Source organism: Caretta caretta, chromosome 27, assembly GCF_965140235.1.
Source record: "Caretta caretta isolate rCarCar2 chromosome 27, rCarCar1.hap1, whole genome shotgun sequence".
In the NCBI taxonomy this organism is placed as follows: Eukaryota; Metazoa; Chordata; order Testudines; family Cheloniidae; genus Caretta; species Caretta caretta.
The window spans coordinates 3317366-3330775 of NC_134232.1; the positions used below are offsets into that span (position 1 = coordinate 3317366).

A 13410-nucleotide genomic window follows, 5' to 3' on the forward strand; every position below is an offset into this window, starting at 1 on the left:
TGGAACTCTCCCCTGGGCTCGTTAGCAGGGTCCGGACAGCCCTTAGCCATAGTCTCTTCTTTCATGCTGGCCATATCCTATCGCAGCACTGTAGAGGTTTACAAATGGCCTCAGTCAATGTGATCAATATGCCTATGAGTAAGTACAGTCACATGAATTGTGACATGTAGCAACCTGCCACATCCTCGTGCAGTAACCGGTCTATGAGCATGTAGACAAACAATGTGTGATTGTGAAAATGCTGGGTATGCCAAACACAGGTCCTTGAGCTTGGGTTGCCAACCCTCCAGGATTGTCCTGGCATATCCAGGAATTAAAGATCAATGTGATATGATGTAATCTCCAGGAATACATCCAACCAAAATTGGCAATCCTAACTTGAGCTGCAGGCTTGATGCATAACCTGATCCATTAGAGGCCTGTGAGGAAGCTTCCCTGTTGGTGCTCTGCAGTGGGTGATGATGGGTGTGTTATGGGGGTGTGTACCTTCTGTTTACTCTGCAGCATCAGGCCATTGGCCCATCAGGGCCTGTACTGGCCTTAATCAGTTCTGGAGATGGCACACCAGATCTGATGGGCTAGTGGCTTGAGCTGCAGTGGCCTGGGGAGCTGGGTGAATCATTTTTACCTGAAAAATGCATTTTCAGTGGACTCGAAACAATTTGTGAATCTGATGTGAGTTTGCCAAAAAGTGTTGGTTAAACATGTCAGGGAAGTGGGCACCATTCCCAAACTGGAGAAGAAAATGTGGGGCTGCCTTCTTACTTACAGCTCTTACCCTAGTGCTGGGACATTCACCCAGGACGGAAAAGACCCTGATTCAATTTGCCTCCTGTCTGATGCGGAGATGGCATCTGAACTTGTTTCCCACATTGCAGGAAAGTGCCCGAACCTCTGAGCTGTTGGCTATTCTGGGGCAGGTTCTCTGTCTCTCCTGCTGAAGCTGTATAAAACACTTGACTGGTCATTGGGCCAGAGAGAGCGGAGCTGACTCTTCAGTCAGGGCACGCTCGTGGGGGTGGGGAGACCCATGTTCATATGCCTGCTCCAGTGACCCTTGCATTATTTATCTGCAGTGGAACTGCTTCAACAGGAGAGTGAGAGGCACACACCAGTGTACCTCTTAGCCCAGTAGATAGGCCACTTCCGTGCAACATGCGAGGCCTAAGTCCAAATTCCTTCTCCGCATCAGACATGGGGGAATTGAACCGGGATCTTCCATGGCCCAGGTGAGTGCTTGAACCATTGGGCTAAAGATTATAAGGTGGTTGGTGATGTCACTTCCTCTTCTGGCTGTTTTGTGACTCTAGCCCTTTGCTTTTATGTGAATAAGTGCCCAAAAATCAAACGAATCTGTTAATTTCTGGTTGAACAAAATGGTTGACATTTGTCAACCATTCTGATTCGCCAGCGTCGCATTTGGTTCCACCCAAACCAATTATTTTTAATTATTATTTTTAGTTTTTAAATCAGTTCTTCACCAGCTCTACTGGCCAGTTCTCTGAGGTGGTAACTGAGCCACGTTCTCACTGACAGCTTTCGGAAGCTCCCTCCAGGCAGTCTGTTGGCCACGGTCCATGGGCTCACCTCTCTCCCTTTCTCCCCTCTCAGCCTGACCGGGAAGGAAGGTCTGACCCATCTTCCCTCACTGGGCCCCTCCACGAACCCTGCCCAGGGGAAGGCACACCTGAAGCAGTGTGACTTGCTCAAGCTGTCCCGTAAGCAGAAAAGGCTCTGCCAGCGGGAGCCAGGGCTGGCGGAGACCCTGCGGGATGCCGTCCGGCTCAGCGTCATGGAGTGCCAATACCAGTTCCTCAGTGAGCGCTGGAACTGCAGCCTGGACGGACGGACCAGCCTCTTGAAGCGAGGTACGCAGCAGCGCTGGCCTCTGGTACAGAATCCCATTTAGGGCAGTAGCTGGGCCTCAGCAGGGCAGGGAACCAGGCTTTAGTTTAGAGAGCGTGAGTCTTTCCTGGGACTGTCGAGCTGGCGAGAGGGCAGGGATGATGCTCTTTCCCACAGAACAGGCAGTGACCAGGCCACTGAGTTTCAGCCCACTCTCTAGGTCCACTCCATCCTTGGCCCCTCTGCTGAGGACAGCTATTGTAATGTGGATTTCTGACCCCTGGGAGCAGGACTGAGACTAGAGTCCTTTCATGCAGGCTACTGAACAGACCACCTGAGAGGAGCCGTCAAGAGCAGCTGCTAACCGGGCTGGCTTTGAACCAGTCACTGCGGGGTGAAAGGTCCCTTAAACTCTGAGATCAGACCCTGAATCTTTACCTTAAGAGTGTGTGTGTGTGTGAGTGTGCGTGTGCTCATTGCCTACCCAAATGGTGACTTGATCACACACCACAGGTACTGAGACGAGAAGATTCCTGACAGCCAAGGACTCTTTAAACGAGCAGAAAAGGGCAGAACAAAATCCAATGTCTGAAAGCTAAAGCTGGAAAATTCAGACTAGCCCTAAGGTGCCAGTTGTTCCGGGGGAGGAATTAACCACTGGATTTGCGTACCTGGAGATGTGGTGGATTCTGTCACTTGGAGTCTTTAAATCAAGAGTGGAGGCCTCTTTCAGAAAGATCTGCTCCAGCTCAACCAGAAGCTGAGCGGGATGCAGGAATTAGTGGGGCAGGTCTCCGGCCTGTGTTCTGCAGAACGTCAGACTAGGTGATCATAATGGCCCCTGCTGACCTTAGAATTGAAGAGGGATTCTCCTTCCTGCTCTGGCAATATAATAGATTTCTGCCTTCCCACCCCCAGAATGCAAGAACTGAGTAACACCGGTGCATGCTGTCATGAGGCCCTCTTTGAAAGGGGCGTGTGCATGTCTGGGACAGGGGCGGGGCCTTAGCAGATGCCTTGGCAGTAATTCTGTATAGTGCTGCTGCCCGCAGGTAGCTAGGCTTGGGTTGCCTAGGTTCCCCAGGGATCACATCAGCCTAGAATTAGACAACCGCAAAGGTGGCTTAAAATCACATTGCCTCCCTCTGTCCCTGGGCTCTGAGGGCTGAGCCGCTGCTCTAAGAACCAGAACGTCAGCCTGCCCTATGAACATACAGGACCAAACCTGGCCTTGGCATAAGTGGGTGCAAGCCGTGACATTTTGGCTGCTCACTCTAGCACAGAGCTTGCTGCATGGTTTGTAAATGTGCATAATGTGGCAAATAGGATGCTTAATCACTCCAAGCTGGGTAGTGATCAATGGCTCCATGTCTAGCTGGCAGCCGGTGTCAACTGGAGTGCCCCAGGGGTCAGTCCTGGGGCTGGTTTTGTTCAATATCTTCATAAATGATCTGGAGGATGGTGTGGATTGCACTCTCAGCAAATTTGCGGATGATACTAAACTAGGAGGAGTGGTAGATATGCTGGAGGGCAGGGATAGGATACAGAGGGACCTAGACAAATTGGAGGATTGGGCCAAAAGAAATCTGATGAGGTTCAATAAGGATAAGTGCAGGGTCCTGCACTTAGGACGGAAGAACCCAATGCATAGCTACAGACTAGGGACCGAATGGCTAGGCAGCAGTTCTGCGGAAAAGGACCTAGGGGTGACAGTGGACGAGAAGCTGGATATGAGTCAGCAGTGTGCCCTTGTTGCCAAGAAGGCCAGTGGCATTTTGGGATGTATAAGTAGGGGCATTGCCAGCAGATTGAGGGACGTGATCGTTCCCCTCTATTCGACATTGGTGAGGCCTCATCTGGAGTACTGTGTCCAGTTTTGGGCCCCACACTACAAGAAGGATGTGGATAAATTGGAGAGAGTCCAGTGAAGGGCAACAAAAATGATTAGGGGTCTGGAACACATGAGTTATGAGGAGAGGCTGAGGGAACTGGGATTGTTTAGTCTGCAGAAGAGAAGAATGAGGGGGGATTTGATAGCTGCTTTCAACTACCTGAGAGGTGGTTCCAGAGAGGATGGTTCTAGACTATTCTCAGTGGTGGAAGAGGACAGGACAAGGAGTAATGGTCTCAAGTTGCAGTGGGGGAGGTTTAGGTTGGATATTAGGAAAAACTTTTTCACTAGGAGGGTGGTGAAACACTGGAATGCGTTACCTAGGGAGGTGGTGGAATCTCCTTCCTTAGAAGTTTTTAAGGTCAGGCTTGACAAAGCCCTGGCTGGGATGATTTAATTGGGGATTGGTCCTGCTTTGAGCAGGGGGTTGGACTAGATGACCTCCTGAGGTCCCTTCCAACCCTGATATTCTATGATTCTATGATCACTGGGCAGACAGATATCCTTGATTATAGATGATTTTATTCCTTGAAAAAGTTTTAATCTCAAAAGCATTCTACAAACACACATCAGCTTGACTATAGCTGAAATGCAACCACCTCTGGGGCAAAGCCTGGCAGAAATGGAACAGCTGCACAGTCATGCTATGGAATAATTTTGGACCGGAAGTGTGGAAGAATCCTATCTCCAAGTGAAACGACCAGAGGCCTTTAGGAGGCAGTATAATTAAGGAAAATGGGAATTGGGCACCAAGGTTAACACTCAGACTCACTGCAGGTGCCATGGAAGCTTTAGTGATCCCAAACAGTCAGGACTGCAGGTAAATTTAATCTACAAGGTAGCACTTCTGGCAACACCATCCCCTTTAGCACCCTCTGAGGTAGAGTCATAGATTCTTAAGGCCAGAAGGAAGCACTGTGACCATCTAGTCTGACCTCCCACACAGCACAAGGCTATAACACTTAACCCAGGGATTCCTGCCTCAAACCCATCACTTCTGGTCAAGCTAAAGCATCCTTTAGAAAGACATGCAGTCTTGATGTAAGACCGCAAGCAAAAGGAAATCCACCACATCCCAAGGCAAGTTGCTACAATAATTAATTAGCATACTTTACAAATAATATGAGCCTTATTTATAGTTAGAACTGGTCTGGTTTCAGCTTCCAGCCATTGGACCTTGTTCTGCCTTTGTCTGCTAGGAGGGTTGCCAACTTTCCAATGATACAAAACCGAACACGCCTGCCCTGCCCCTTCTCCAAGGCCCCACCCTGCTCGCTCCATCCCCTCTCCCTCTGTTGCTTGCTCTCCCCCACCCTCACTTTCACTGGGCTGGGGCAGTGGGTTGGCATGTGGGAGGGGTTGAGGGCTCTGGCTGGGGGTGCGGACTGGGGGGGCAGCTCTGGGCTAGGGCAGGGGGTTGGGGTGCAGGGAAGGTATGGGCTTCAGGGTGTGGGAAAGAGCTCAGAGCTGGAGCAGGGGGTTGGAGTGGGGGTGGTGGCTATGGGTGAAGGCTCTGGGGTGGGCCCGGGGATGAGGGGTTTGGGGTCCAGGAGGCAACTCTGGGCTGGGGCAGGCGGTTAGGGTATGGGGTCCCAGCGGTGCTTACTATGGCTCCCAGGAATTGGCCATGTGCACGGGCCACATGCTGCCCCCATGCCCACAGGTGCCGCCTCCGCAGCTCCTATTGGTCATGGTTCCTGGCTAATGGGAACTGCAGAGCGGCACTAGGGGCGGGGGCAGCGTGTGGAGCCTCTGTGGCTGCCCATTGGCCTAGGGGCCACTAGGACCTGGTGGCTGCTTTTGGGAGCCACGTGGAACTAGGGCAGGCAGGGAGCCTGCCTTAGCCATGGGCCCCCGCTGCTCCACCAACTGGACTTTTAACAGCCCGGTTGATGGTGCTGACTGGAGCCAGCAGGATCCCTTTTTGACTGGGTGTTCCGGTCGAAAATTAGAAAACTATCTGCTAGATTAAAGAGCCTTCTGCTATCAGAAATCTTTCCCCAGGTAGGTACATGACTGCAATCAAGTTACTACTTTACCTTCTCTTGGCTATACTGAATACACCAAGCTGTTTTAGTCTCACTATAAGGCAGGTTTTCCAGACCTTAAATCATTCTTGTAGCTATTTTCTCATCTATTCCAGTTTAACATTGTTTTTGCCCCATGGACACCAGAACTGGACAGACCAGTGATGGTCTCACTGATGCTATATGCCATGGTGCTAACCCCTTCATCTTATTCGATATTCCCATGCCTATGTTAAACATCCAAAGTTTGCATTCTCCCTAAGCCACAGCTCGTATTCGGTTGGCTATCCACAATGACCCCTCATCCTCTTCCGAGTCACCTCTTTCCAGGATCTCATAAGGGTGACCTACATTCTTGGGTCCAAGATGTCTCACCTTGCATTTTCGCTGTATTAAAACACATTGTTCACGTAAGCACGGCTCACCAAATGATATAGATTGCTCTGTAGAATGACCTATCCTCACCATTATTCATCATTCCACCAGTTTGAGTTGTCTGCATATTTTACCAGCCATGATATTCGACTGTCTTCCAGATCACGAAGAAAATCTTGACTAGTAGTTGCTCAAGAACAGGTCACTGTTGGATCTTACTAGAAACACCCATTTAGTTAGCCAGTTTTTAATCAATTTAATATATGCTGCATTGATATTCTTTTTTCTTTCAGAATGCAATGCAGGACTAAGTCCAATGTCTGCTTTTGTCAATTGAATTTGTAACTGCCTTAGAACTGTATCAAGTTTAATTAACAGGACCTATTTTCTATAAAAACATGCAGGTTATTAATTACGATGCCATTATTTATCCTTTACTAGCGCTGGGGGAGTCAGAGAGGTCTTATTTTGGTTCAATGGCAATTCTGAAAAATTGAAGAAAATTGTTTCAGGATGACTCGAAACTGTAATTTTTCAAAATGTTTGGCAAATTGAAAAGTTGAGAACTTTGTTTTGGGTCGAACAAGTATTGTTTCGATTTTGAGCATTTTTTACATTTAATTTTTAGAATAAAGGAAATTTCAGAACAGACCATTTTTATTGCAAATGAAATATTTTTTTGATTGGCAAAACAAAACACTTTGATTTTTTTTCCTGAAATTTACTGAGATTTTTTTTTCTTCAACCAAATCTGTTCAGTGAAATTGACACAGATTTGCAAAATGTTTCAGTGACCCTGAATCTGCATTTTTTTTTCCGCTGAAAAGTTTTGGTCAAAAAATGTCATTCAACGTTGTTCTTAAATTGTTCCTTCCAGCTGATTTGGCTCATAATTGTTTTCACCTTTGTGAAATTGGCCCTATTAAAGCACCAAGTATCTATATCCTGTTGTCTGGAATTTATTCTGCTTGCACATTATAAATGTGATCAAGCCATGATCATTTGTACCCCAGCTACCATTTAATTTTTAGTTCTGTGATCAGTTCCCCTTTATCTGTTAGGACAGTGGTGCTCAGCCTTATTACACAGTAGGGCCACATAAATCTAAGTACAACCTTGTGTGAGTCAAACAGATTCTACATATTTAAAGTCACCTGTATTGATTTATATTTTAAGTTCTGCTTGTTTCATATGTATTTAGAATCATAGAATATCAGGGTTGGAAGGGACCTCAGTAGGTCATCTAGTCCAACCCCCTGCTCAAAGCAGGACCGATCTCCAATTAAATCATCCCAGCCAGGGCTTTGTCAAGTCTGACCTTAAAAACGTCTAAGGAAGGAGATTCCACCACCACCTCCCTAGGGTAACGCATTCCAGTGTTTCACCACCCTCCTAGTGAAAAAGTTTTTCCTAATATCCAACCTAAACCTCCCCCACTACAACTTGAGACCATTACTCCTTGTTCTGTCATGTGCTACCACAGAGAACAATCTAGAGCCATCCTCTTTGGAACCCCCTTTCAGGTAGTTGAAAGCAGCTATTAAATATTTAGATAGGTTGTTTCCTTGTACAGTATTTTCTACTTAAAAACCAAAGAAGTTGGTGCATAAAATGTGTGCCAGAATGATAGAAAATAGTGGCGGGGGAGGGGAAGAACATATAACCATCTCCCTAATCACAAAGAGTGCACTTTCTGAGTTAGTGACTCTATTGTGGCTTTGTTTTCTGTCTTACTATCTATCCCTTTGCCAGTGGTTCCTAACATTCTATTAGCTTTTTTGACCACTGCTTCAAATGGAGTAGATGTTTTCAGGGAATTATCTATGATGACCCCAAGGCCATTCCTGAGTGGTAACAGCTAATTTAGACCTTATCATTTTGTACGTATAACTTGGATTGTTTTCCAATGTGCATTACTTTGCACTTATCAACATTGAACTTCATCTGCCATTTTGTTGCCCAGTCACCCAGTTTTGAGAGTTTCCTTTGTAACATTTTGCAGGTTGCTTTAAATTTATCTTGAGTAATTTTATATTGTCTGCAGGCTTTGCCACCTCACTGGTCACCCTGTTTTCCAGATCATTTATGAATATGTTGAAAAGCACAGGTCCCAGTACAGATCCTTGGGGGACCCTGCTATTTAGCTCTCTCCACCATGAAAACTGACCATTTATTCCTACCCTTTGTTTCCTTTCTTTTAACCAGCTACTGATCCATGATAAGACCTTTCCTTTTACACCATGACAGCTGACCTTGCTCAAGAACCTTTGGTGTATGATCTTGTCAAAGGTTTTCTGAAAATCCAAAGGCACTTATCAGTAGAATCACTACTGTCCACATGCTTGTTGACCCACTGCCATAATTCTAATAGATTGCTGAGGCATGATTTTTCTTTACAAAAGCCAAGCTGACCCTTTCCCAATAAATCGTGTTATCTGTGTGTCTGATAATTCTGTCCTTTACAGTAGTTTCAACCAGTTTGCGTGGTACTCAAGTTAGGCTTTTTTTTTCCTGATTTGTATGTATTTTACTATTGGCTTTTCAAATTCTGTTTTAGTCTGCCAAATTAAACTTGGCTAGCCAAAGTTTATGGTCCTGTCTATTTTTCTCACTAGGATTTGGCTCCTAATTTTTAAAGGATTTCTTTTTGCCTCTAACTGCCTTGTTTACTCTGTTTAGCCAGGTAGCATTTTATTTTGGGGTTGGGGGGGGGGTTCTGTTTCTTTGTTTTTTTTGTTTTTTTTTTTACACTTGGGATATACATTTAGTATATTAATAGTAAGGTATAGTAATATATTAGCTTCTATTATGGAGGGTTTTTAAAGTTTCCATGCAGCTTGCAGGCATTTCACTCTTGTGACTGTTTCTCGTAATTTCTGTTCAACAAATCTCATTTTTGTGGAGTTCCTCTTTTTGAAGTTCAGTGCTATTGTGGTGGATTTCTTTGGTATTTTACCCCCTACAAGGATATTAAATTTAATTGCATTAAGGTCAGTATTACTGAGCAGTTCAGCTATATTCACCTCTTGGACCAGGTCCTGTGTGCTGCTTAGAACTAAATCAAGAATTGCCTCTCCCCTTGTGGGCTCTAGGACTAGCCGCTCCAAGAAGCGGTCATTAATGGTATCCAGAAATTTTATCTCTGCATCCCATCCGGAGGTGACACATACCCAGTCAGCATTGGGATAGCTGAGATCCATCATTATTATTTGGTTTTTGCTTTTGTAATCTCCCTCAACACTTCTGAATCACCTAGTCAGGTGGTCGGTAGCATATTTCTATTGCTGTACTCTTCTTATTCAAGCATGGAATTTCTGGCCTTAGAGATTCTATGGTACAGTTTGATTAATTTAAGATTTATACTGTATTTCACTCTGTGCGTTCTTTCACACACAGTGCCACACCCCCACCAGCACAACCTACTAAATCATTCCTATATATTTTGCATCCTGGTATTACCGTGTCCCACTCATCATCATTCCACCATGTTTCTGTGAGGCCTATTATATCAATATCCTTATTTAATACCAGGCACTCCAGTTCACCCATCTGAGTATTTAGACATCTAGCATAGGTATAGAAGCACTTAGAAAATTTGTCAGTATTTAGTTGTCCGCCTTCATGTGGTGTAATTGAATTTGACTTTTTTGTTTGAATGGTTTCAGAGTAACAGCCGTGTTAGTCTGTATTCGCAAAAAGAAAAGGAGTACTTGTGGCACCTTAGAGACTAACCAATTTATTTGAGCATGAGTTTTCGTGAGCTACAGCTCACTTCATCGGATGCATACTGTGGAAAGTGTAGAAGATCTTTTTATACACATAAAGCATGAAAAAATACCTCCTCCCACCCCACTCTCCAGGAGGGGTGGGAGGAGGTATTTTTTCATGCTTTGTGTATAAAAAGATCTTCTACACTTTCCACAGTATGCATCCGATGAAGTGAGCTGTAGCTCACGAAAGCTCATGCTCAAATAAATTGGTTAGTCTCTAAGGTGCCACAAGTACTCCTTTTCTTTTTGTTTGAATGTTTCTTTTCAGTTCCTACCTGTACTTTTTCAACTTCTATGCTATCCTCTTACTTGAATATAGAGCATCCCCTTTAATAAATCCTCCACTAATGGGTATGTCTGTCTGAACTGTGTGTTCTTCAGCACTTGCTGGCTTTCTCCAAACCCTTTAGTATAAAAACTCCTCTGACCTTTTTAATTTTACATACCAGCAATCTGGCTCTGTACTGGTTGAGGAAACGGGAATCTTGAGTAGGGAGTAGATGTTATTTCTGTATCTTGCTCTAATGTGACTGTAGCCAGTATATGTGTGCAGTTCTGGTGTCCACAATTAAAGAAGGAATTTGATACATTGGAGAGGGTTCAGAGAAGAGCCACAAGAACGATTAAAGGATTAGAAAACCTGCCTTCTAGTGATAAGCTCAATAGATTGAGCTCTGAGTCTAACAAAGAAACTTAAAGGGTGACTAAATTACAATCAGTGCCTACATAGGGAACAGTTATTTAATAATGGGCTGTTCAGTCTGGCAGAGAAAGCTCTAACCTGATCCAAGAGCTGGAAGTTGAAGCAAGCCAAATTCAGATGGGAAATAGAATACATTTTTAATAGAATAATTTACCAAGGGTCATAGTGAATTTTCCATTGCTGACCGTTTTAAAATCAAGATTGCATGATTTTCCTAAATATCTGCTCTGGGGAGTCTTCTGGGGAACTTCTCCAGCCTAGGTCATACAGGGGGTCAGACTAGATGATCAGTGGTCCTTTCTGGCCTTGGATTCTATGCATCTTCTAACCCAGCGTGTCCAGTGACTAACATTTTGCTCAGTTTCAGGAATATCAGTGATGTCTAACTTCTTTTTATAAATCGATGTCTGTGATTTCTCTTATCCTCCAGGCTTCTAGAATCCATGTACGGGCACCTGAGGAACCTCTTTCCTTTCTGTCTCTTGACACCTGGGTTCTTTACATTCATGATACCCAGTGTCAGAGTTATGATTGTGTGTTTACCCCATTAGCACCCTCCCTTCCTGTTGCTCGTTGCGCTAAGCTAGTCTGGAGCATGATAGTCTGTCACCCAGAAGATTGAGATGTAGGCCATCCAAACTGTACCATCCCTTCTCTCCATAGAATAGGGCCCAGTATTTCTTTGTGTGGATACAGCAGAGAGCCCAGTGATGTGTGTGAATGCCTGTTCCTCATTCCCAGCCCCTCTCAACCTTTGTATCTTGTGCAGGTTTGAAGGAAACTGCCTTCCTGTATGCAGTGTCCTCTGCAGCTCTTACCCACTCCCTGGCCAGGGCGTGCAGCGCTGGACGAATGGAGCGCTGCACCTGCGATGACTCTCCAGATCTGGAGAATCGTAAGGCCTGGCAATGGGGAGTGTGTGGCGACAACCTCAAATACAGCACCAAGTTCCTTAAAAAATTCCTGGGCCAGAAGAAAATTGGCAAAGACCTGCGGGCTAAGGTGGATATCCACAACACCAACGTGGGCATCAAGGTGAGGGGGCAGGGCACATGGCCCAGAAAGGGTTCAGGGATCAGATGCAAACATCTTGACTTATCCTGTGCCATCATGTTTTCTACAGGGGAACTGGTGCAGTGAGGGAGAGAGGCCACTGCCCCTCTGACTAGTCAGAACTGCTTACCTGTGGCATAGGCCCTGTGCTACTGAGAGTTAACCAAAAATTCTCCTTTTTGCTCAGGTGGCAGGGGCCTGTGCTTATAGAGAGAAGTGATTTCTGTATGCCCACTGCTGTGAAACTGAGTGCCCCCTGTCAGCAGCATAGTGACAGCTGTGAAGTCTGCGTATGACTCTGCACTTGGTAAATCAGTCAGTGTTCATGTGGCCATTCAGGTTTTGAGTATGGCTAGAGATGCAGGGCTGGCAAGTGGTTAGAGAAAGGGGCTGGGAGTCAGGACTCCTGGCTTCAACCGCAGCTCAGCTGCTGCCTTGCTGTGACCTTGGGCCAGGCTTGTCATAGATTCATAGTTTAAGGCCAGATGGGACCATTAGATCATCCAGCCATCGCAGGCCATTAAACGTCACCCCTGTGCCAAGCCTAGTAACTTGCTTGACTAAAGCATCTTCTAGAAAGGCCTCCAGGCTTGGTCTGGAGATGTTGAGATGAAGAATCCACCACTCCCCTTGGTAGCTCATTCCAGTTTTAATCACCCTCCCTGTTCAGTTTGGGCCTAACTTCTCATTCGGATTTGTCTGGCTTCGGCTTCCAGCCACTGGTTCTTGTTCTGCTTCTCTCCGCTAGATTCAAGTGTCCTTTAATACCTGTGCTTTCTCTCTGTGAAGATCCCTAGCTGCTGAATCAAGTCACCTCTCCCTTTCTTTTTGATTGAGCTCTGTCAGTTTCTCACTCTAATGCATTTTCCACCCTTTGAAACATTTGTATGATGTCCCCTCTTGGTGCGCCTTAGTTTCCCTATCTGTAACACAGGACTGGCATCCCGCATGGAAGTGCTTTGAGATCCTCTGGAGGGGCAGCGTGCAGTGTTATCTATACCGAGAGCTAGGCCCATGGTCCTGGCAAATACTAACTGGAGTTTCTTCCTCCTCAGGCCGTGAAGAATGGTCTCAAAACCACGTGCAAGTGCCATGGTGTCTCAGGCTCTTGTGCCGTGAGGACCTGCTGGAAGCAGCTCTCCCCTTTCCACGAGACTGGCAGGATCCTCAAGCTGCGCTATGATGATGCTGTCAAGATCCTCAGTGCCACGAATGATGCTGTGGGGCACTCTGAGCTCGTGGGCACGCAGAGGCACAGCCACTCCCACAGCAGCCCAGCTACTCCACGCCCCACAGATCTGGTGTACGTGGAGGACTCTCCCAGCTTTTGCCGGCCCAGCAAATACTCGCTAGGCACTGCCGGAAGGACGTGCTCCCGGGAGGCCAGCTGTGACGGCCTGTGCTGTGGGCGAGGCTACAATACCCAGAGCCGGATGGTCACCTTCTCTTGCCACTGCCAAGTGCGGTGGTGCTGCTATGTGGAGTGCCAGCAGTGCATGCAGGAGGAGGTGATCTACAGCTGCAAGCAGTAGGGCCGGTGCAAGGAAAGAAATCCAAGCAAAGGGCACGAGTGAGCCAGGGCCCCTTTCTGAGGCAAGGCAGAGGCAGGCACTGCTGGCTGCAGGGCGCTCAGCAGGCTTCGCTCCTTCTCCCTCTGCACGCAGAGGGGCCATGGCGCAGGATATGCTGGATAGTCCCGTAAACCAGGGGTGCGAACAGTGTGCATTTTAATGTGGCTAAATGTCT

The 13410-nt window shown here is 46.5% G+C and overlaps 1 protein-coding gene across 1 annotated transcript in view; it reads left to right on the forward strand.

The window, feature by feature from the left end:
- WNT9B (Wnt family member 9B) overlaps nucleotides 1–13200 on the forward strand; it is a 59065-nt gene extending 45865 nt beyond the window's left edge. Inside the window, exons 2-4 of the mRNA XM_075123616.1 lie at nucleotides 1612–1868; nucleotides 11381–11646; nucleotides 12720–13200. Of these exons, the coding sequence (XP_074979717.1) occupies nucleotides 1612–1868; nucleotides 11381–11646; nucleotides 12720–13196 (1000 nt within the window). The 3' untranslated portion in view covers nucleotides 13197–13200. The remainder of the gene's footprint in view (nucleotides 1–1611; nucleotides 1869–11380; nucleotides 11647–12719) is intronic.
- The last annotated feature ends 210 nt before the right edge of the window (nucleotides 13201–13410 follow it).